Genomic DNA, 25341 nt, shown 5'->3' on the forward strand with positions numbered 1-25341 from the left:
TCCTCAACCCCACTTTTTGCCAAGTGTAGCCCAGGGGAATAGAAAACCCTGTCCTCTTTCTCATTCATTCCAGAGGGCTTTATTTTAATGGTTGTTTTAAATGATCCTGTTAAATCAGCCGTACGTCTCAAATACTAACATCATATATACGTTTCCCTAACATCATGTCTAAGTCAGGTTTGGCATTGCCTCACCAAGGCAGCAGAATATGCAGTCGTCTTCAGAAAGGTTTATTATTTATTTGTACAGGGTAAACATACCCTGTACAAATACCCTGGACTCTTCAAAATGAACATTTCCTCTAACCAGTACATTCACATCCTGTCCTGAGCTGATGTGACACGAAAGCTGCTTGGCAAGGTTCTTTTTCCAGAAATAATTTTTTAGCTGTCTTGGTAACTTTCATCTGAAAGATCGAAAGCACAGTTACTGCTGCTCCACTTAGTTCATCCAGTAGGCTCTTAGTACCTCGTTTCAATAGCTTCTTTTGTCCAGTCTATGCTGGCCTGGCTCCCTTGTGCAGAAGAGCCCTGTGGTTTTGATCAGTTTGGGTGCATATGTTTCCAAGAACAGGAAACCATAGTTCTCTATCTTAGGCGGTATCTCATGCTTTTCAATTGTGTATGTGCTCACTTATGAATCTATTTGCTGCAGTCTGTTTTGCAACAAAGGCAGAACCAAGGGGATGTAAGTGATGAAGCTCAGCCTCCCAGCATATTGAGCTACTTGGCTGCCTGTGATTTTGATGTACATGGGAGGAGCAAGCCTCACAATCCTGCAGAGAGAAGCGAGGCAGACTCGTTCAGCTCTGAGGATCAGAAGGGGACAGAATCCAGAAATACAACTCCAGCTCTAGACCATAGGATGTTGCCATTGGTGATTAGTCAAGAGACTTGTGCCGAAGAGCGACAGCATCCTCTTCCAAATCACACAACTCTAGATATCCTGAAGAAGACTCCGTGTGTGGATGGATTTCCAAATAATCCCTCTAGTTTTCTGAGTCGTCACAAAGGTAGTAGAGATTCTTTCAACCAGACCAGAAATCACTGTCTGACAGAGCAAGAAGACATTAGCCAGAAAAGCTTGAATGCTGCAAACGCCCTAAAACTAGATGGACGTACAAAGTCAATTGATAAGACTCTCCAAGAAGTATTAAATTTGCTGAAAGTACATGATGTGGGCCAAGCCCAGCTGGAAAAATTGGAATACCAGGTTTCATCTCTGAGGGATAAACTAAAGGTATGGTAGTGTTTTACTCCTGGTAGATGGTGTAGCTTCCACTGTTACTCCTAAAACTGTAGAAGTTTCATGACCCTGTGGTGGATTGATGTATCAATGTATCGATGGATTGATGTAATGATGTATCGATGGCATGTTCCCAAACAGTAAGTTTGGCCACCAGAGGTCAGGCACTACTCAGAAAAGGCAGCCTTGACAGCTGACTACACAGGAGCACTATGTTGCACAGCATCTCTCAGAGACAGCCTTCAAATGCTGTGCGCAGATCGATAATCTGGACAAAGAAATTATGAAACTGCATGCAGTCAAAGTGGAAACTAGTCTGCGCTAAGCAGAATCTGAACTGTATGTCAGAGCTTCTGCATTTTGGTTTGCTTCTAATTTTTTTGATGTTTTTCAGATTTAGTATACTTTGAGATGACTGCATCAGTTCATCAAACCTAATGTTTCTCCAGGATCACCTAGCTTTTGCAGGCAGTTCAGTCTGTCATTTCTTTCTTTAGAGGAAAGGTCCTGGAGAAGAACTTTCTGCAAGCAGTGGTTTGCAAACTTGGTCGTATTGTAGTACATGGGGTCAGTGTGCAGACTTGGGAGATAAGATACTGTAAGACTTCATCTAAGGTCTGGAATAATAAATGACGTTAACAAAACGGCACTGACTTCCTATTCCAGTGCGACCACTTTAAAAATAGAAATTAAAAAAACCAAACCAAATGCTCTCAAAGCAGCCTTGCCAAGGGGGAGAAAGTTAGTGGCCCCATGAAATCCACGATTGATATTGAAGCTCTTGGATACTGTGCTGGAATGCAACAGACCTCTGAGATTGCTACTTCTAGATCTGAAACAGGGAATAAGTAAAAATTGCACTAATGGCAGAAGATGCTGAGAAAACCAGCTTTCATACCAACCTTAACAGGCATGGAAATCCAAAGAGGAATACAGACAGATTAAAATATTGAAGCATATTTTGAATTTAATTAGTGATATTATTTTGGGAATCAGAGTGCTGTACCAAGAGCTAGCTTTCCTGATGTGTTAAGAATGAAACCAGAAAAGCAAGTTGATTTGTTATTAAGAGTGATTTGAAAAACAGCAAAGAACTCATGGAAAATGGATTTATAAATACAAATAACAATATTTTTCCTTCCATTCCATTAACAGCTAAAGACACTTCATCACAAACATTCATCTATGGAGAGTTTAATGGTGGAGACAGTACTGGAAAGCTTTGACTTTTTAAATGCTGACTGCAGTGCTGATGAGCTTTCATTATTTGGAAGCATAAGAACAGCCAGTGTCAGGTATGTATCTGCAGCCTTTCATTATACGGGACAAGGGAAAGGGGTAAGGAGGGCTGATCCCAGGAACACTTACTGATACACTATACTTGGCTAAGTAACGATTGTGCAGAGCTGCTCTTGGTATGACCCTCCAGGATAGAAACCAATCTTTTTGAATAGTTGAAGATTCGTAATTCAGAACACCTACCAGATTGAAATGGCAGGAAACTTAAACTGAACTTACGGAAAACATTGCAGAATGATACCCGCACGATATGATGGAAGGCCTACCATGTAGGACTGCTAGAGACAGACTGCAGGAAACAGGCTCATCAGGATGATGCTGAACAGTTCTGCACTAGCGAGGGAGAGAGCTACGAGTAACTCGCAGAGCTCTTCTACCTATTCTTTCTTTTGAATTCAGTTTTGCATTTTGCAAGTTGCGTAGCACTGAAACTTACGTTTCTAGAGCTACGAGCCTGATCCTGGGAGACTTGCTACACTCCCAGTATCATCGAGTTGGGAGAACACCAAGGGATTTGTCTGTTATATGTGCTGCTTTTGCAGTTCACCCACTGCAAATGACCCAGCAACTCAATTCACATTATCTGGAAGCATCTTTTACTAGTATTGATTCTCCAAAACGGGATTTTGTGGGATCAACTGATCAGGTATTACTGTCCTGGAATGAGTTGTAGAAATAAAGTCCTCATGTTTTTAAGAAGTGTTATGAATGCAATTAAAAATGCTGTTATCTGTTAAATGCCACCTGGTTTGTACTTCTGCAACTTGCTTGAAGGCAACTATTGAGACTGCATATCTTCATATTTATTTGGTGATGAGTGTGTTAACTTTTTTTTTCCCTCCCTCCTCATCTCAACAGCACATACAATGACAACACGCTTCAGTCCCTCAGCTGTGACATGAGAACAGAAACAAGAGATGTAACTACTGGTGATGACAACTTAGACACACTTTTGATAACTCATCTGAAGCTGTGCAAAGGTCTTTTGCAGGTAAGGAATAGCCTATGGGTTTCCAGGGCACTGGTTGTAATTGTTGATTCTGATTATGGACAAAAGTGAATATGTAGCTGGTTCTTTTATAAAAGCAGAAAGACTCAGAATAGAAATTGAGTCCAAAAAATGCAGTGTATTACATGTGTATGCACAGAACATGTCATACAAAATGCTGCTGCTTTTTTTCAGCCTCTGGGTTTTGTTGAAGCTCTAAGGTAATACCTTTGTGCCCAAAGCAGGCTGTTAATGTAGTAGGACAGATTTGGGTTGAATTGTGTCAATTCAGAGGTGGTCAATTTTTTTAATGAATGAAAAACTGCTACTACTGGAAAGAAACTGCTAGCATGTAAGGCAAGAACAAACTGTTATCTCCCCTTGAGACCTCATTCCTCAACTAATTTCAGTTATAGTGCTCAAGCACATTACCACCCTCAAAGTACTACCTCTGATGAGGACGGGCAGCAGAGGACAGTGTAACTGTTAGTATTGATCTGCTACACAGTTGTCAATGGGCAGGGAGAGAGAAGAATGTCAAATGCCGGACAGCCTGTTCCAGCATAATGTGATTTACTCATCCTGTTCCGCTGAGCAGCTTTGCGCTCAGAAGTGACCTGTCCATGCTGTGATGGGAAAAGAGGCCTTGCAAGAGCAGCTGGTGTTTTCTCACAGATTTCAGAAGTTTGATTCTAAGAAACAAATCCTCATTCACCTTGAGCTTGATACTGCCTTTGTTTCAGCTACTAAGATAAGCATGTTGCATTTCAGAAACTGAGGTCACCAAATGTAGCCCAGGTTGTCCAGGAGAGCATTTTGGAAGAAGTATCAGAGCAGACGCGAGTCCTGGGGGATGTCTTGGATATGTCTGTTGAAGAAAGTGAGTAACTGCATGTTTCCAAGGCGTGCCAGAGATGTGAGAGGTAGAGGTAACTCTGCTTGAGCTTCCCCAGACACATCAGGGTTTCATTCTAAATTCCTTAACAAACATTCACATAAGTAAAGCAGCTCTTATATCTAGATTCTTAGAAAAAACAGGGCTCAGCATTTGTTTGTTTCTTTCTCCTGCAAGGAAGGAAAAGATTTGAAGAAGTTTGGCTTAAAGAAATAGTAGCTGAACTGGTATGTTCTAGAAACAGGGATGTTATAGATGATGGAGTTTGCAGTCAAAGAACAGCAGAAGAGCCTTAATAAAATCCTATTTTATATCTGTGCTTTTACTTTGTAAGCAAACAGCCCAAGTTCTGTACACATTTGCGAGAAAAGTTTGGTGTGCAATTTTTCCCATCGCAGGCTTTCCCCCTACTGAATTCTTCCATTGACTGTTGGATGTGACAAAATGATAAAGGCACAAGGGGAGACTTTGAAGGCTTTTGTTCTCATCTTGGTAAATATAGTGGCAAGAATGCAAATTTCAGCTGGAAGCATGTGCTGACAGATTTTATTCTGAAGGATGTGAGAATAAACTGTTCCCTAGAGCAAGGCTTCGAAGGGCCTTTGGCACAATGTGATGAGGAAAGTGTAAGAGTCTCAAATGCAGAACACAAGTTCAACATCTCTGTAGGTAAGATTGAGAAATGATAGGGTTTAAATGATAGCGAGAAACCACAGGGTATTGCTTCAAGTGCTCTTCTGAAGTATTTGATGAAAGAAAGCCTGCCTCAGCCTATGCACTGAGGTTCAGAGTTCTCTGCTTGTGAAGGTACGTATGACAGGATCTCTTGGAAACGGCACATCTCTGCTGGTAGAAGTGGAAACAGTTAAACTCACAGAAAGTTCTTCTGAAACTTGACTCAGATGCTGGGATAAAATGAATAATGAGAGGCAGGAGAGCTGCTAGGCATCTCATTCAGGTCTCATAATGACAGTTTAGGAGCTCAGCCCAAGCTTGGTGAAATCAATGCTTGCAGATGTTAAAATACTGGCAGCAAATCTCCAGCTTTGAACAAAGCCATCTGTATAACACAAGTACAAGTTATGCTGACATGTCTCTAGATATGCCATCTGGTGCCTAATTTCTCATGTAAAATCCAAAATCCATTAGAGCTCACTAACTTTCTAAAATGTGAAAATTTTTTTAATTATGTTTTTTGCCCAGTTATTCAAAAGACTAAAAAGAAGAAGCACTATCTGAAAATCTGGAGTGATCTTGCAGAGCCTGGCAGCATCTTGTTTGCTTCAGCAGAAAGATTCCGTCATGCACTAAAATACACACTGATGCTCAAAGTGAAGGAAAAATACCCCGGTCAATTAGAAGCAGGTACCAGTCTGTTTCTTGAACACAGGCCACTCTGGTTTCTTTTTATTACTTGGCTAAAAATTGTCCTTGTGCATTTTAAAAATAAATTAAAACTCTTACTTACCTGTTTTAAGCAGCTTCCATCTAACCAACCTTTCATTTTCTCATTTATTCTTTTCTGTGTTACTTTCAGTATTGCAGAGGCTGCTAGACCAGATCATCACCTGTGACGGGTTGCTCCCCTCTCTGCACCTCCAAACAGAACTGGTTACTTTATTCCAATTTTATAGCTACCTGGAGAAACACCACATTACCAGCCTGGAGAAACACTTGGGAAAACTTGCTAAAGAAGGTAATGGCAGTGCTTGGCTCCTTCGCTTGAACTCGCAAGCCCAGCAGCTGGCTGTTGCTCTCCAGGTTACCACTCAAGATATGCTTTCAGAGCAGAAAACAGCCCAACCATTGCATTGACAATTTCTTTCCATTTTAATTCCCCTTATGGCCATGTAATTTTAATTAGAACAGGAAAGACATGCTTGACTCTCATATCTAACCGGCTAGAAACAAAACAGAGGTGTGAAGGATGGATTTATCTTAAGTGCCCTAAAAAGTGGGTTCTGTGATATTCTGAAGTTAAAGCACAAACAAAGTTGGCAGCAATCTACAGCTGGATTCAAGGACTGAGTAAATGTCTGTAGCTTTGTGTGACTATAGCAGCTGTAATCAGACACAGATAACAGCAATAAAATTTCAGAGGTTACTAATGTTTATTTTCTAGCACGAGGTAGCCAGTGTCTTGCTGAAGCCTAGTCCAACATATGAAAGTACTTTAAAACTTAGTCTGTATCGGAAAATAATTCTTTTAAAAATACTCCTGATATTGGCTGCATCTTTAGTCTTATTTTGACGCAGATGACTCATCTGGTGGGGGACTAAGAACTTGTGCATTGCTAGGCAGTGAAAAAGACCTGATATATTCTTCAAATTGAAACTGTCAATCCAGTGCCTGATTTTTTTTATTTTTTAAAACACAGAGGGTTTTCTCTTTGATCAGTACAGCAAGATCTTTCAGGGATGTTTAAAAGTATTTTGCTTGATCTTGTTTTCTTTATTGTGGGACTAAACTGCTTGTCCTAATGCCCAAAGGTGTGGGAGTTCTTTTGCACTGTATGTTGTACTCAATGCACCCAGGTCCTAAAAGGACCAGGGCTTCACTATGCCCTGTGAACTAATATTGTGAAATAATAATCTCTGCTCCATTCGTCAGATAGTCTTGGCATAGGAGGAAATGAAACAATGACGGGGAAAGAAGACAGGATGGTCAAAGGGGCAGTCGTCCTGATTTGCTTCCTGCCATGCTTGGCTTGCTTGTTAGCCATGTGAATAACTACTTGTGGCTAAAAGACTGAATGAGAGAGGAGTTTGTCTTCTCTTGATTATGTCTTCATTTGTCAGCTAGTGAAGTTGAGCCCTTTCACTTGCAGTAATGCTAATTGAGGAGCTACAATGCCCTGGTCGCCTGAAGAGTCTTAAAAAATTGAAAGGAAAGCAACTGAACAAACTCCAACCTCTACAACAGACTTTACAGCTACTTGGGATTTTACAGCTAGATGACAACCACCGCGTCAGCAAAGCAGCCACATCCTGCCTCTCCCGTGCAGCAGCAAACAAGAATTTTAGGGAAAAGGTGAAGATTGCAATTCTTACTGGCTTTTCTAAATAGATACTGAAACACATGGAACTTGTTTTATCCTAGAATAGCACTATTGTCCTCTCCACGCTTCATTAAACTATTAACTAGAACCTAAACTACATCAGTGCTCAAGCGATTTGCCTATATCCTTTATTCAATTTCAGACAGGTAAAACAGTGCTTATGTCAGTCTGAATTTGAGTGCTTGTTTATAAAGCCTTTCTTCTTTTTTTTCTCTTTTTTCATTCAGGCTCTCTTTTTTTACACTGATGTTTTAGCTGACTGTGATGCAAGACTTCAGCGAGCTGCATGTTTGGCTCTTAAAAACCTCCAAGTAAGTATTTACAGCTCTACTTCTGCTGTGCATGTCTGGCCAAAATTGCTAGATGCAAAACTGTATCTATCTTTTTTTTTTTTTTTAAGCTAGTAGGGTTACTTTTTCAGCTTCCTTCTATTTGGAATTAATGAATTCTTTGGCTGCCAAAGTTCCAAACTATTAATGCTATTATTCAAAAGGCAGCAGGCAGAGGGAGCTGCAGGCATCTTGGAGTGTCTCAATTTGATCTGACAGGCACAGTACAACGGCAGAAAGGAAGTTTTCTAACTTCTACAGTATTGTCAGTGGTGAAGGACAACAGACACTGTCTGACTGGGCGACATTTAGCATGTAGAAAAATGAGCAACAGTCAGCTATATATGGAGTCAGTTCTAAAGCTTAAACTACAGAAATTTAAAGTTAAATCAGTTCATCTTCTTAACAATAGCTGACTGTAGTCAGAAAACGAAAGTAATATTTGCATTGCTAGTGTAAGAAACTGTCAGAACAGATTTAAAGCTTTCCAGCAGCCACAAGTAATAAGTTAGTTTGCACACAAGGAATTATTGTGAGTAGTTTCTACACACATGTAGTCACAAGATAGGCCCAACAAATCAGAGTCTTACTCTCCAAGTCAGGTTTGCAAAGCAACTGTTGCCCTTGCACAACCTGTGTTAACTCTGTCAGTGAAGGTCCTGACTGGTTGATGCTAATTTAATGGTACTGCAGCAGTGACCTGTACCCTGGAACTTTTACACTTCTTCATACCCCAAAACAGGAGAGAAAGTAGCAGAGGTGAGATCATGCTCAGAAAAATTAACGGCAAGCTGGTATGTTGGAGGAGAAAAGAAAGGTCACAGTAGAATTCGGATGTGAGAAGAGATGGGAGTTAGAATGTACGTGTTTACCTTGCAAAAAAACGTTCATCAGAATGCTTGCTGAAAAGCTACTGTTGCAAATGTCTCTGTTCTCAAACAGGGTGTTGAGAGTATTGAGCAGGTTGCCCACCTGTGCCAATCTGAAACAGAGGAAGTTAGGAATGCAGCCAGGGAAACAACGCTATCCTTTGGTAAGTCTTTTGTACAACTTTAAAATACAGATTCTGAAAAAGTAATGTGAAATAGTGCAAAACCAGAACAGGCCTGAAGTTCGGCCTGAACACATCTAGGACAACGGAAATATTTCATGAAGAGCTGTTTCATACCATTAAGATATAACCACCGTGTATAACCACCAAAGGCACCCATTAAAGTTTGTAGAACCAGACCAAGGAGATTACTGTAGGATCAAGTGCTTTAAGAACCATGAAACTTTTTAAAAAGGTGGCAGATAAGTACTGAAAGTGCTGGCAGTGCTGCTGCAGTGCTTCTTAATGGGAGTACTGGCATCAGCAATTTTCTCCTCCTAAACTTTGTAAAAAGGACGTTTGAACCTGGCAGATCACAATAAAGCCTCTCCTAGCTCTGAGATTAGCTAAGCTGATTTCAAGACCTTTTATATATATCAGAACAACAACAGACTCTTCAGGTCTGGTAATCTTTTCTAGCCACCTACAAACTGACTAGTTACTTCTCATTTTGATGTTCCTATTCTTCAAATGGTTCCACCCTGAATACTGGAGGGGTAAAGAGTACAAACAAAATGGTTTTATAGTGGTTCATTACCTGCTACTTCACCGGAATTCAGTAGACCTACAGTGGAGTTGAGCTGCTAATGAAATGGCAGTGTTCCCAACTTGCTACTGTCTAGTATTTGTATATCTTCTTAAATAAGCCTAGGCAAAACAAGCCTAGGCCTGTTCTGTTCTTCCTGAAAACGCTTCAATTCGTGCTTAGTTCTGGGGATCTCCAGACTTGCTGCACAGAAACACTCAGATTCACATGTTACAAAACAAGTTTTCCAACTGTGACTCTCCAAATTGTTACTCATGTGGAAACGTTTACAGGCAGCCTGATTTTTCCATGGTGGCTTCTAACAGTTTTTGGAAAACTGTTCCCTTAGAGATGTGTTTGTCACTACTGAGAGTTCTTGTTAGTTCCGAGCAAGGTCACGGCAGAAGCAGTTCTAGAGTATCGCATTTCTCAGCGTGTTTCTAACTGCTTTCTCTTCCTCAGCATGGGATGTATTTTCTCTTTCTCCCTAGGTGAAAAGGGACGGCAAGCCTTTCAGAAAATGGACAGGATTTGCTGTGAATTAAGAGAAACTGTACAACAAGAGGCTGAAATTGAAATCACAGTATTTTAGTAGTGGAATATGAGGAGCTGAAACATACTGTCCTCACAGCCACATAGGGTACCTGAGGGTTGGGTTTTGTTTTGTTTATCAGTGTCTGGTTTACTTAGGCCCTGCTATACACATGCTGCACACTGACAGAGTACAGGTGTACTTCCAAAGGCGGGAGAGTTTGCAGTCGACACTACGTGGACTGGAATACACTTCCTCACTGTCTTTCAGCACACGGTGAAATATCAAGTGCTTGGGCAAGTAAAAACTAGGATCTCTTAGAATATGGAACCAGGTTGTCACTTGCATTAAAATCCCCATCTCACTGGAATTATCTGCCCCTGCTCAAACTGTAAGTTGAATATGATCTATTTTCCCATAGAGTATTTTATTAATTTGGCATTTCTCAGAGGCGAGAAATTATCACTCTCCAACAGTCCATCTAGAAACTAGCAGACAACAGATTATTTCCATCAGCTGCCATATACATTAGAAAAATCTAGCAGCATTGCTTGGTGGTTTCCTTTCCTTGTACAACTTAGTTGCAAAAGGAAAGCTTGTTACTTCAAAAGCCGATTTCTTCTTCATTGCAAATTAGGACAGGTTCAAGCAAGGGTAGGTACTGAGTGTATATCCTCAGCAGTTTACAACAGGAAGGTATGTATTGTATGTGCCATGTGCAGGTCTGACTGACATATGGACAGCTCTGTGTAAGTTGTTGTGGTTTTGGTTTTTTAAAATGTATTAATTTAGTCATAGATCAAGACTTCTCATAATCATACACCCACTGTCAGGCTCCTTACTCAACACTTATTTAACTTAGTGGAGGGTAGCCATAAAGAGAAGCCTGGCTTCAGCTAAAATACTTGAAAGGGTTTGGCGCGCGCGTGTGTGTGTGTATATATATTTTTTTATATATGTATTACTTTTCTAGTCAGTATTTATTTGTTAGATGTCATACTGTTTTCTAAAATTCTAATAAAACATTTGAGACAAGTTCCTGCAAGTGCCTCACGCTGATGTGCTTGTAGCATTGTGGACAGGTATAAGGCAATAAACCCCCAAGGGAATTAAGGTACTTAACTGACACACGTCTTGGCCTGATACGCGGTATGTCATCCACCCACTGCTGTATTCCATCTGTGAAAAGTTCAGGCTTGTACTGTTGAAAGGCTGAGCTACTGTTCTGCTGTTGGTATTTAGCTTGCTTCTACAGCTGAAGTCCTTACTGCTGAGCTCTGCACAGCAGGACTGTGGTGCTTTGGTCGTGCTACTCCATAGCAAAGTAAAACTTAATGGGCTGCTTTTCTGTACTGTAACTCTGCTTTAACTTACGGATTTATTTAAAAGCAGGGGAAAGAAGTTCTCCTACTTTGGTAAAGCCTCTCCTTCCCTCACTAGAAGGGGGAAAGGGAAAGAGCTGGTGACTTGTAACAGACAGGGTAGCCCCGTCAACTTTTTGCCTGAGCTAGGCTTTAACCCCAAACGGTGAGGTGCAGACAGCTTCTGAGGGGCAGTGTATGGAAACCCACCACAGCTGTTTTAATACCACATTATGAAACTACTGAACATTCTCTCTTCAAGCACCTCTCCTCCAGTTGTAGCTCTCCTTAAAAGTATAAACAAAAAGGTAAATACTTTTTGTAAATACAACCTGGAAATTAGATGGCTGCAGCTGCTGTAAGGCAAACAGGTATGCTACTGTGTCCCTACCGAATGCAGCTTCGTGTTAGAGCACAACTGAAACTCTTGCAAAAAACATTTATGCTCGAGAGTTACCACACTTTGTATTACCCTGATTCCTGAGCCAAGATAGTTAAAGTGAAAGACTAGAGGAGGGAGATGTATGTGTCAGGGAGAGACACATGCTACTCATTTTGCTGAGTCTCTTTTACTGGAGCTCTGACATACACATAAGTTCTTACAGTAACATCTAAATTGCTTTCCTCTACTAAAAACCCCACCAAATATCATGCTAGCCCTAAGCTGCAAGTGATTCAAAGCAGGAGCCAGTGGGTCTAGCCCCGAGAAGATGGGAAGCAGTAAGACTCTCATGTACGTTCTTTAAAAAAAGAATTTTATTGTTTCAACTAAAATGAGAACTGAAAACTTGTATGGGAAATTGAAAAACTGTACAATTTTACTATAACCTGTGAGGTCTTCGCAGTGGCTTACACAAAAGACAAGATACCTGAAAATGTATTATACCAAAACATTTAGCTTTTTTTTTAAATTTATTTTTATTTTTTTAAAAAAGTTTATTCTATGGCAATCTGTAAAAAAGAAAGACCTGATGAGTAAATATTTGCTTAAGGCATATAGCAGAGCAGCTCACTAACTTTCTAACAAGTTTAACATGGATATTTGTCCATTTTCCAAGAATAGGTTAACCAATACACCCACTTTGAAATGCTACTGTATATACACACCCAAACTACTACATACATATACAGGACACCAAAACAGAAATGTTTACAGTTCAGTATTACAAGCCTTATCCACACCTCACTGGGCTGTGGGATGTTCCACTGTCCATCCTGGGGCAGTGCAAGGTCTGGATTTGGAACAGATGAAAGAAATGGCAAAATGTGTGGGCAAAAGGGGGAGGTTCAAAACTTCTTTATCATCTGCAGAAGCTTTCTCTGGTTAGAGTAATTTGCAAGTGAATTATTCTGGATTCAAAGGAGGGATGCTTTGCTTTCCTGTCAGGCCTCAAATTTAAAATATTTCCTCTTGGGAACAGTATAGAGGTGGGTTTTGTTTCTTTGTTTTTAAATGGGCTGCCACTTCAGGAGCCTGTATTTCTGCAGATCAAAGCAGGCTACTGAGGTCTCGCAAAAGCGGCTTTCCTCTCCCTCCTCCAGCACGGCTTTGAAGGCAGCACAGCAAGTCATACCCTGAAATCACTGAGCTATTCCTTGCGTGGAGTGACCAGAGACGAGGTGTGAATACGGCTTACTAAACTCTCTGGAATGTCTGTACTATACTTACTCAGCCGAAATGAACCATGCTAAACAACCAGGTTACACTGAGTACGCAGAAATTCAATAGGAAGTCATGCCAAGGATTAGGCGGGTACATGTTATCTGATAAACACCAAATCAGTCTGTCGCTGAACGAAGATACTTTCAGCAACACCCTTTGAACCACAGCCACTTAATGATCAGTTCATGCAAATATCATTTGGGCACATCAGTAAGCAGAAATATAAGTTCTTCCACCTTTCAAGCACATGGTATTTAATCAGGACACTAGAAGACTTTACATGCATTTTAATACAAATGGGGTACAAATGTTGCTTAGAACAATATTCTACTAGAGGATGGAGAGAATAGTGGGGACAAAGCAATCACATACTGTATCTTAAATACACAGATGAGCCATTATATATTACCATTTTTCTATACTCGTTTTTCATGTTTCCAATAATATAACTAAATATTGACTGATTACAACATTCCTCCTTTCAAGTACTGGTCTGACCAACAGTCTCACAGGTAAAGTATTGATTCCCAGTACTACCTGAGGATTTATTATTGTACTTTTGAAGAGCCCTTGATGCAAGCTTGACAAAACACAAAATAGAAATAACTCCCCCCCCCCCCCAGTTCACCAACTTATCCACTGAAGGAAAAGAGCTATGCCTACAGACAGCTTTGCAAAAATAAATATGGAGAGAGACTTACATAAGATACTCCATAGCGATGTTTGCACTGAGAATGGTGGTTAAGTGCTATAAATCTAGAAAGCCTTTAAAAATAAAAAGAACTGATTAGTAACACTGCTGCAAATCAGCTGTCATGGTTTAGTTTCAATCACTACACCTTTCAGTAGTGAGTTTACTCTTATCCGCCACCCCATGACACCAGCAATTATTAAACTATTAACAATTTGGTACTAACAAGAGGAACAGCATTGCCTAAGACTGCTTAGTGCAATGCCGACTTCCAGTCACAGTTCTACCAATGCACCCAAATCCTTATTTACAAGCACTTTACATGATTCAGGTCCTGAGCCTGCGGAACAGGCCCACCGACCGAGCAAACACCGTAGACACAGCGCGGAATAGGACAAAACCACCCGTCTCGCTTAGCTTACGCTAGGAGAGCAACAACCCTCTCTGTAGAGGTGCAAGACAGACTTACCCTCTCACACCGCTATGTCCGCTAATTACTGAAGAGTGTATCTTCAAGCCAAACTAAAGCCAGTATTTTAAATCTTTGCTTTAAAAAAAGCAGAACACACAAACGCTTGCATCATAAGCCAACTGATACGTTCACAGACCAACACGTCTTCTGTTGAACTTTTTGTGTCTTAAGGAAGCTGCCACAGCATTAATTGCTCTGGATTTATTGAAATGCTTTCCTGTTCACTGCCTGCAATGCCTCTGAGTGCCTTACCTCTCTGGCCCTTGCAGGAAGCGTGCTATTCCTTACAGAGCAGATGTAGAGTGAAACTGCATTTTACATTCCAAATGATGAGGTTTAAGAACTGGTCCTTCTGAATGCCAACTGCACAGCTGCAAATGCTGGTGGACATGTTTTGGTTGAATCTCCCTTCCTGTTTCTCTCCCTCCCCATAACCTCTCCTAACCCAGAATATAAAAGTAAAAACAGTTTTACAAAGGATGGTGCAATGTAAATAGGCATATGTGCAAGTAGAGTGCAACAAAAGTCAATGAGGAGATAGACTTATTTTTTAAAAAAAAAAAAAGGCAAAAAAAAAAAAGCTTGACATGTTGGGATACCCTGAGCAAATGCAGAAGCCTGTTTCTATAAACACATGTAAAACAATAAGCTCTTTAAGAACAGTTATGCCAAGATTAAATATATCAATACCACAGGCACTGCCCATAACTCAGTCTTTAATGATGAAGCAAGTTAAAAAAAAACAAACCACCAAACAAAAAAACCCAAACAAAACCCCAACCAAAACAACCCTTCCCCCAACACCCTCCCTTCCATAAAGTTTACATTCTTCAGGTATGTGGGTTTCTTTTTCTTTTTTTGGGAACTCATCAATGTAAGTAATGTATTTGGTTACAACACTTGGAGAGTACAAGCAAGTTTCACTTGTGCCTAGTTTTTCTGAAACACAAAAGAAAAAGAACTGGCTTTTTAAAAAAGGCTAAAAACAACAATGTGTTGCAATTCTATTATTTAGTTTAAAAAAAAAAAGAAAAAAAAGGAAAACAGACTATTTGGCATTTTCTCTGCTTACTCCTGAATATTTTAAGGCCCTGAGATTAGAATATTATGTTCTTGGGACCACAGGGCTAGATAAAACCCTAGTGCATCAATTCTCTCTTTAAGCCCTAACCAAAGTTCCAGCCTTTCAACCTAAGATCTACCTCCACTGAGACAAGGCTCACATGCCTCAATTAGCTTTCTTTCAGAGAAGCTTATTACAAACCGATCAAATCGTTGGTGTTTTCTGCCGGGTCAATCTTGCTGGCATGTCCATCAATGAAAACACACCCTGTAACAGAGATAAGCTCCTGCCGTGAGGAAAGTGAACAAGCATATATTCACTAGAAACGGCTTCCAAGTTGTCATCATGTTCTCATCATCCTCTTCTGAGTTTTCTGACTTCATCGACTCTTCTTTGTGGGGCGAGAGACGCAGATTTTCACCAACAGTTCTCCTCCGAATTTCAGTGTCTTGACTAGTGCTTAGGGACAAAGAAATAAATATTCAGTACTGGATTCTCCATTTAAGAGAGACGCCATGCAGACTCTACAAGAGCATGGCCTCGCCCACTGAACACCACAGACAACGCTGGAAATCTCTTGCTATCAGGAGCTGCAGCAGACAACAAACCAACGCCTATCACTAATTGTTACAGTTCTGGCTATTAAATTACAGGTTTAGAACATTGCTTGTCATCAAAAGCCATGCTTGGGAGTATTTTGCGCCCTTTAAAGAATAAGCTGACTTAGTTTTAAACACCACCTACTGCCATTGCTTATCACAAATCTGCTACCTGCTCTGAGACAAGTAGTGAACTAGCACAAATCAAACCTACATCCAGGTCAGGAGAACATTAAGGTTCTAAAATCAAGCACCCGCCCAAAAAGTCAGAAAATGATGGAACTGTGGTTGCTCGTGAAGCTGTAACGTAGAAAGAGTGGCTAAATGCATTGCGATAGCTTTTAATGACAGAACTGAAGATCTCTTCACCTTTAATACTCTCTAAACATGGTTTTGTTTCTAGATACTTGACCTCCATCCTGTTGGCAGTATACTGACACCCAAAGAGGCTTCTTAACTGAGCAGGAACTTGTATCTACTGCATTACTTCTTCCAGCTGAATTTAGAAAGCAGAGCATTGTCATGCTGTGAGAACCAGTGGGATCTCTGGCAGGGAGATGCTTTGCAGGGGACTTCCTAGACATCTGCTGACAGCTTAAGTATAGAAGAACTCGAGAATCTTCCATCCCAGACACTAGAATATCTGGGCAGGAAAATAAACATGCTTAAGAATTCTGCTGCTTCTTCCCTCACCTCTGCCAGCACAATGTCTATTTCCCACCCCTCCGTCTCCTCCAGCCTTGCACTGTCCCACATCCTTTCACATCAGGCTGCTCCTCTACTCTCTATTCTTTCCCCCTCCTGCCTAGCAAGTTTCACTTTCCCCGCTTCTAGACTCACTGTCCCGGACAAGAGAGATGATCACAAAGGAGGCCTGATCCTGCAGCAACAGTACTGGTATGGAATAAGGGAGCTCAGGATTCAAATCCTGGCCCTTCCTGGTACGCCTGAAACATCGCTTAAGGTAGGACTTAACTTTAGCAAGGTAAAAGGCAGATGTTCAGTCAGCCCCTATGATCAATGAAGACAGGCAGTTCCAGAGGATGACTCAACTCCTACCTCAGACAAGGGACGATAATAAATGAAATTAATTGAGTCTCTGAGCTCTTTAGAGCTGGACATGTCTTATGTTCATTTAAACTACACTGTGTAAAGCATTTCCAGGAAATCATTTATTCACTGAGAAATTCAGATTTATATAGCTAATGAGAAGACACGAGACACCAGCTTTAAATCCATACTCTTCATTAGGCGTGGAAAGCATTAGCTGGCATCTCACATCCCAGGCAAATATTCTGGTAACAGAACTATATTGTCACGGAGGGAAGAAAGAGGAAGGTGCTACCATTGCAAAATTCCCTTCTTTTGTAGCTAAGCTTCCATTTGTGTCCATTCCTATTTCCAAGATTTCCTTTCTTTTTTGTAAAGATGTTTGGAATTTGAGTATTTCACTTCCAGAATCTCCCTGATTAATTAAGAAAAATCCTGATCAAAACATTGTTTCACATTGAGCAGGGAAACACTTTCGTTTTATCTTCTTTCCTCCAGCAGAATTTGGAGGGAGACAACAGGTTCAGCTCATGCTCTCAGCCTCTCTGCTATGTGAAATTAAGACGAGGTTTATTTTGAAGAGACACTATTGGAAACACATCTCACTAATCTCCAGTTCCCAGAGTCACACACTCCCGCACTGGTTCAGCTAAATTAAATACATCAAGCCTGCCAGCTGCATCTGTTGGAAAGGCTCTAGAGTTCTGTGGACAATACTAAAACTTGGTATTTCATTCCAGTGTTCCTACGGGAAGCTGAACGTGTCTTGTTAGGAGACCATCTAGTGGGGGAACATTAAACTTTCCCTTGATTATCCCTGGTAGGTGTAGGGTTTTTTATTTTTATTTTTTTAATTTTGATTTTTTTTGTTCTGTGTGGCGTTCATTTGGTTGTTCTGAATAAAACTGGTTAACATGCAGGATACCAGCAACACCAAGGCATGCGGATTTCAACCAGATCCATGCCACTCTGATAAACCAGGAGTGACATCTAGCGGTTACACAGGCAGGAGCCTTGGTTTCTCCACTGTTCTACCGCTCATGTCCACAGCACTTTGGCACGTTTATTAGTCTCTACAATTTAGGTTACAATGACAGGTAGAAAAGTTCTCTGTTCATGAGCCCCTTCTACTCCTTTCATCAAAAGTAGCTTTGCTTGCAATTAATTTCACATTCCTAAGTGTGGCTGAAGCTAGTCGGCCTAGTTTTCAGCTACATGACCAATACCGCCTCTAAGTAGTGAAAGAGCTCCTCTGTAACTTAACTGCATATAAATCAAGACTAAACCACCTCATTATGCTGTCACTTTTTCTTTTACTCTAGCAGGATCCCGTTTTGACCTTTAGTGAAAAGATTCTGGGTTGGAACTCCTATTGCACTGACTCCATCAAGGTCTGTTCAGGACCTTCTGTATGAAACACCATTTATAAGCAAATGTCCTACAACCTCTCAACACTGTAAGCCAACGGGACAGTCTTGTTGGGACAGTTCAAAGTGGGAAACTAAATTAATTACCTGTCTGTGATCAGTGGTATAGATGAATGAGCTCTGCCATCTGGAACCGTCTCTTCCACAGTGCTGACTGAACATCTAATCTCTTCCTCTACTACTTGATGTTTAGGAAAGAATTCTGTGTGTTCATGCATCCTTCCATTGTGCATTTCTGAGGTTCGCTTTGGTGGTCTGGGAGGTGGTGGGGTATGTTCAGGTGGAGGGTCCAGGTCTTCATTGGAGAGCTCTTTCCACTGTTCCTTCAGGAGGAAAAGCCCTGTTAAGCTTTTCTCTATTTCTTTCATGTAAGCTGCTATAACTTTTAACTTTAACATAGCAGGGTCTTTATACTCTACCTTTTCATTTATTCTTAGAGTGGCTGTTCATTTGCATTGAAAAAAAGGCGGGGGGGGGGGGGGGGGCAGGGGGGAAGAGACACAAGAACTCCCAACCTAAGCTACATCCAGTACACAGAAGACATCCGCTATAAATGCAGGAAATTTTCATCTACTTCTGGAAAATTTAAATAGCACAAAACAGCATCTGTGTTGCTAAAGTTCTGCTTACCATAAAACAAATTTATAGGCTTTAATCATAATACTTAAAATTCTGGCGTATTAGAAAATTTTTATTATCGGAAATGAAAGACAAGGCCAATGCAGCCAGTCTACACCCCAATTACAGTCTTAAGTAGTACACAAGGCCACCTGTTATACTACAGGTACTTTTTTAAAGGTTCTTATATACAACACTTTAGGTCGTGACAGATCGTAAAGCATTGTATTTAAGAACCCCATAATATAAATGTTTATTGAAGCCAAAGCAAGCATGACATTTAAAGTTTCTTTCTATTCTGTTCATCCCACATATTTGCTGCACTTAAAACAGAGCTGCAGCTCACTACATTAGGCTGTGCAGTCAATAATACTCACTTGCACTGAAGCATCTCCCATAATGAATTTTGCCCCTTCAATAACAGCTAAGTAGGAGAAACGGAGCTGATCTGCTGTCTGTATAAGCCCCATTCTGTACTTCCTCATTTCTAGGAGAACCTGTTTAACGTCCACAGAAGAAGGATCTTTCCGTTTGTCCATCTGAAGATAAAAATGTGAAACATGCTTTATGCTCTGATGAGATGCAATACAATGACTCATTTTGTAGTATGGCCTTCAGACTACCTTCCATATTACAGAATTAATAAACTAATAAAAACTGGTATCAGCAGCTATTTATTGGGTCTCTAAAAAGACAGAGAGGGGGAAACACACTAGGCCTCCAACATGTTGTATGTTTTTCCTTTTTTGTCTTTCTTGTTTTGAAAATATAATTAGGAAAAAAAGGACATTTTAACCTAGGCCAGACTTCTGTGTATTAGTTGCTCTCGTACAGTGACAGAATAAAGCCAAGTTTTATCTTGTTTTATCCAGTTAACTGGAGATATATATATGTATATATATATAACTGGAACTCAAGTTTTATCTTAAAGTCAGGATAATACCCCCTGCCTACAGGCGAAGTTGACTCTGTAAAAGGAAACACATCAGATGTATTTTGCATTGTTTCAGGATAGTTCACACTATTACTTAGCAGACATCTAGTGTCTTTTTTCTTAACCACAACGGCAAAGCCTAGCTTTGCAAATCACTAAAAACTACAGACTTTCCTTCCCCAGACTCAAAATGGCCAGTTAAGAACGAGATCTGCCTTGGAATACGCTCCCAAACCAGAATATGAGTAAGATAATGGGAAATAGCATGCAACAATGCTTCACGGAACATACCACAGCTCTTTTGCAAGCCTACGACAAACCATTGCTCAAAATAACTCTACAGAAATAGCCTATCATCTAGAATAAGTAGTTCTTACCAGTAGAAGACACGTATCAACCAAACAAAAAGTTCCCGATCTCCCGATTCCTGCACTGCAGTGCACCACAACAGGTCCATGCTCAGGGTTAAGTGAGCCAGACTCTCTCACTTTGAACAGGAAATTGAGGAATGAAGCAGGTGACTCTGGGACACCAAAGTCAGGCCACGTAGTATAATGAAAGTGCAGAATCTCTCTAGCTTCCTGTGTCTGCAAAAACAGTATTTAGGCAGTCTTTTAGCTTGGATACATGAGTCAGAAGTATTGAAAGCACAGTTGCCTACAACAACGTTCTAATCAGCAAATACAATTCCCCATTCATTCTCCTAGCAAACAGTCACTTATATATTTAGACATACAGCTTTAGACATTAGACATTTTTACCTTTAGGTCAATTTGAAATTTGTGCCTTTGGAAAAATTTTAGCTACTTCCTTTGAAAATAACTCTGACCTGTATGGACTAGAGGCATGTGCCTGCTCAGCTTTGTATGCTACACAGACTACACTGCTTCCACTACTTCTTTAGAACAGCTGACTTAAATTCGAATGACAAAGTTCCACGAGTCTGAGGGAGCTTTTATAGCTGCACAGCTAAGAAACTAATTACAAATAATCATCTCTTGTTGTGAAGGTCTCCATTTTGAGTAAAGGAAATTGGATAAGTAAATTTACTTATTTATAACATGGTTTAGTTTTTTCAGGACAGTTTAAATGCTTGTATCGCCACGAGAGAGCTGGCACTACTGCTTTCCATTTTCTAACGACAGAATATCATCTGAAGATTTCTCAAAATGAAGTACAAGTTATAGAAGCCCTTTACACTTTCTGCAGACAAAACCCTTACGCTATCACAGCTGTTCCTTTACAAGCTTGTTCCCAACCTGAAAATTTTCTTCCAAGACTACTAAACTACTGGTGCCCACATCCTCCTAGAATACCGAGCTACAACCATCAAACACGTCTATGGCAGACACCATAGTTAATACACACCACAAACTACATCAACTAAATTCTTACTCAGGTATAATCACTCAAATTCATATCTGCTGTCTCACGTTTCCTGGCAGGATGAAGCATGCAAGATGCTAACAGATGAGCAAAGGAATAACTGTGTCTTCGAGTAGTGAGCAGTACCAGGACAGAACAGAACTCAGGCTAGCATGTCACAACATACACACCTAGCTCAGCACCATCGAGGACCTCAGACATTACCTTCAGTGACCTGCATTCGGTGAAAGTTAATGGTGTCCTTCCTTAGCCAGTCTCCCCAAGGGGCTTTAGATTAGGTCTCACTGCTCTAATACAGGGCAATGTTGAAGAGGAGAGGAAGGGTGGGAAATGGCATGTATACTTTTATTTTGGTATTGCGCAAAAGGAAAAAAAAAGGAAAAAATAAAAAAAGAAAAAAGGAAAAAAAAGAGAAAAAAAAAAAAGAAGACAAGAGTTATTTCTCTTAAAGCTAGTGGCCTGATCCTTGTACTGAGCTCCATGCAGCTCGTTGTGGCACCAGGGCTAAAACAGTTCCTGCTTTCTGACAAAGGCCATCAATGCAAAACCTGAAGATTTAAGCCAAAACCTAAAAATAAACCTTAGAACAAGACACAGGCAAACAGGTAGCTTAAGTGACAGGAAGACCAATTATTTCAGCTATAACACAAAAGCACTAGAACATCTGCTAAGTGATTTCATAAAGGGTTCTCTGAAATCCCAGGTAGTGACAAACTAACCTTCTCACTCAGTGTACGGCCGAGACATGAAAATGACTGTAGTTTCCCCAGATATGTTTCATAAATATTTAAGAGTTTCATTTCCACAACACACAAACTACAGGCTGAAGAATGATGTCATGCAGAATTACCAATTCTAGAACAAAATCTGCTATAATTCGTGACCATCTTTTTCGAGTCCTTATTGATGAGGAGGCGAGCCTCACCTTGGAGAGATCAAAGAATCTGATTGGGACTAGTTTCTGTACTTACTGTAAGATTTTCCAGTTCTAGCTGTCGTACTGTGTAATACGATTTTATATCTTCAGATATCAATGTTAGTTTCAAGTTTGTATCTTCAAAAAACATTTCTTTCTCCTCCTTCCGTGGCCAGTACTGTGCACACTTTATCTAAAACCAAATAGTAGACATTTATACGCCATTTATGTTTGTGTAAAAGGCAAGGCATAAGCATCCTTAAATACAACATTTTCTTATGAGACAATTTCTTCATCTGCTCTTATTATAAGGAGGACCAATTCTAGTGTGAAGAGTAACAGTCTGTCTTTACGTCGCAGAACCACATCTTCAGTGAATCTTTTGTATGAGTCAAATGATTTTGACCCTGACTGAACTTGCGCAAATACCTAAGGATTGAGGATAGCTTTGTTTAGGTAGAGCTCTCTTTCTTCTACATGTAAGCTGAAAGAGTGTGAAGCTATGGAATCTAATCAAAATCACCAAAGCCATTATTTATTTTAGCTTGTGTCAGACCAATAATAACAAAAAACCAATCTAACAATGGTCTAAGTATAAAAGCTCTCACAACAGTCTGCCAAAATCCGAATTTTAGTCTAATCTGCATTTTATTTATTATCCTCATGTCAAATATTTAAATTTCGAAAGAGACAGATGTTAACAAGAGCAGAACATACTGTGAAAAAGTATTATGAATTCCACAAATAAGCTACACATAGATAATTACAACATTGCTAATTTGCAAGCGTAACATCAGATGAGATTTTAGGTTACTCTATTCACTCACCACAAAAATAAAAATAGCAGTGAGATCATTTTGATTTTACATGGCACAGTTTAAAAGTAAAGTGCCAAACAAAAAAAACCTGCATTCAGTAAACATTCCCATTACCTACTTCTGACTGAACTTCAATTTTCTCAGTAAAGTTTCCCAGAGAGCTTAGTTTTGCAGACTGCTACATGCTAGAACCTTAAATGAGCCAACCAAATAGAAAAGTAGCACATTTTGTAGTGTGCAGGAAAAACCTGAAAATAAACTCATCAGCAACACGAATAGGAAAGTCTGCAACCAAGCTTCTGACAGTTAAATCTAAGGATACTGTGACTGGGAGAACTGGCCTGCTACTTCTGCCAGTAAGCACTACTCCTCTGAAATGGGATTCTGACTACCATTTGCCCATACCTAAACATGCAATAAGAATGGACTGTTGGATATGGCTAACACCTCTTTTATTAAAGGGCAAATAATATGGCTTTAAAGTTCAAGTGGAAAAACGATGAAAAAAGAACAGCATTCTCAAGTCTAGGATGATTTCTGACAGCATTTGAATAAATGAGAGAACCCTTCAGTATTTTATTCATAGGTAGACTAACACTAGTTTTGCTCAGACTAATTCTATTTTTTTATTTAAAATACATCCTCTAGTTTAATCAGGGTGTAGAATGCAGTTATAATTCCCTGTATTTTTTTTTTTAATTAATGTTAAAGAGACAGCAACTGGCTTTGTGTCTAATTACTCCACCAAATGTGTCCGCAAACAATATTTTGTTGTGCTCCACTGTAGGTCCCCCACTGCTGTTTGCTGAGAAGTGCAAGCAGCCTGTCCTAAGGGATCACAATAATTCATTTTGTTCAGAACTACTGGCAGTGCAAAGAATGAGTGGGAATGGTTGGAAAGGAGGAAACTATTGAAAAATATGGTTACTGCATCTCTTTTGAAGATTAAATTTCACTTGCACTACAAAAAAACCAAAACACTCAAAAATCAAGACTGCAGTTTTTTAAAACACAACTCACGGCAAAAGAATTTTCCTGATTTTTGGGAATTCTTTCCTGATTATGCAAAAGCATGTACCACCCAGTTATCACTGGTGGATACCCAACATACCTGCTACCCCTCCTCCGAAGTGTCTTTATACTGACTACACTGTAACATTCAACTTTAAATTGTGCATTTATACCCATCTTTAAAATTGCTTTGATCTCAAATTTGCACAGCTGCCAAGTCCACTTTAAGGATGGCAGATGTGGAATTAGCATAGAGGCTGAACTCTGACCCATGGATGAAAACCATGCCTGATGGTTCCTGTCTTCTCCATCATCTGAAAGACTGAGGCACTTCCTGCTCAAGACAGCAGCTACTCCATGTGCCACAGGAACCCAAACTTTTTATCTATCTGAAGGTCAATTACTTAAAATAACCCCAATTGTTTGTTCATCTATTGTTTCCCTTCATCTTCTGCCTGTCTTGTCTAATGTAAACTTCCTAAAAGGTCTGGAGAGAACTTAGCCCACCACACTTGTCCTAGCAAGTAAAGCACTGGCTTAACAGCTGGTTCCATACCACCCAGAAGATTATTGCTTAAGATAGATAGCAGGAGAAGTACTTTCAGTTGTACCCACGTTCTCCTCATACCTCTAATGTCTTTTGTAAAACAATGACACTGGCGGAGAAAAAATATGCCTAGATGATACATTTAATAATCAGAGCTCTTATTGCATGAAGGAAACTTGGAGTCAAAGTGCCTCTATAACTACTTCAAAACCATTTCATAATGCTTGTGAATGAACACTTGGTGCAAATGACCTTTGAGAGGTGCAATCTGTGTACTCTGAAAAGAACTAGATTCAGATACCTAGGTCAGTAGAGACCAAATACTAATTTATGTGGAGAGTCATATTGTGTTCATGCCTTATTTCAGTCAAATTCAGAAGAAATTAAGACCTACAACTACAAACTGAATAATTTTCTGACTGCACTAAGATCAGTTCACCGAGTATTCAATCCTAGGCATAATTTCTTAGATAAAATTACTGATGGCCGTCATCTCTCCACCCCTTCCCCATTCTTTGGGTTGTTTTTTTGACATTTTTTTGTTTTGTTTTGCTTTTTTAAAGAAAAACCATAAACATACAATGAACACACAGCTAGAACCGGGTAAGTACTTACGGATCCCTTTTCCATCACTCTGTTCAACATGACAACACCACGGCTTTTCTGTTCCCAAACCATCTCCCAAAAGTGACCACAAGTATTTGGCAAAGGTCCCTGCAGAGACAGAATCCCCAGAAATAAGAATTATTTTCTGTTTAATGTCAGTGCAATGTTCCCTAGTAAAATTACTGCACTAGGCAATAAATTTAGACAAGTAACAAG

General features: G+C 40.0%; 2 protein-coding genes across 8 annotated transcripts in view; one reads left to right on the forward strand and one right to left on the reverse strand.

The window, feature by feature from the left end:
* Positions 1-10998, forward strand: part of RIPOR3 (RIPOR family member 3) — a 55225-nt gene extending 44227 nt beyond the window's left edge. For all 7 annotated transcript variants that reach the window (XM_072878906.1, XM_072878905.1, XM_072878910.1 and 4 more), the window contains 10 exons: positions 655-1239; positions 2401-2540; positions 3403-3535; positions 4304-4412; positions 5631-5792; positions 5965-6123; positions 7256-7458; positions 7714-7797; positions 8758-8848; positions 9923-10998. In XM_072878906.1, coding sequence (XP_072735007.1) covers positions 655-1239; positions 2401-2540; positions 3403-3535; positions 4304-4412; positions 5631-5792; positions 5965-6123; positions 7256-7458; positions 7714-7797; positions 8758-8848; positions 9923-10023 — 1767 coding nt within the window. In that variant the 3' untranslated portion in view covers positions 10024-10998. The remainder of the gene's footprint in view (positions 1-654; positions 1240-2400; positions 2541-3402; positions 3536-4303; positions 4413-5630; positions 5793-5964; positions 6124-7255; positions 7459-7713; positions 7798-8757; positions 8849-9922) is intronic.
* Positions 10999-12092: 1094 nt separating this feature from the next.
* The window catches only part of PTPN1 (protein tyrosine phosphatase non-receptor type 1), a 49599-nt gene continuing 36350 nt past the window's right edge, over positions 12093-25341 (reverse strand). Inside the window, exons 4-9 of the mRNA XM_072879138.1 lie at positions 25135-25233; positions 22199-22336; positions 20219-20428; positions 19285-19446; positions 18377-18612; positions 12093-15672 (exon numbers count right to left, since the gene is read on the reverse strand). Coding sequence (XP_072735239.1) covers positions 15465-15672; positions 18377-18612; positions 19285-19446; positions 20219-20428; positions 22199-22336; positions 25135-25233 — 1053 coding nt within the window. The 3' untranslated portion in view covers positions 12093-15464. The remainder of the gene's footprint in view (positions 15673-18376; positions 18613-19284; positions 19447-20218; positions 20429-22198; positions 22337-25134; positions 25234-25341) is intronic.

This window comes from Ciconia boyciana, chromosome 14, assembly GCF_034638445.1.
Source record: "Ciconia boyciana chromosome 14, ASM3463844v1, whole genome shotgun sequence".
In the NCBI taxonomy this organism is placed as follows: domain Eukaryota; kingdom Metazoa; phylum Chordata; class Aves; order Ciconiiformes; family Ciconiidae; genus Ciconia; species Ciconia boyciana.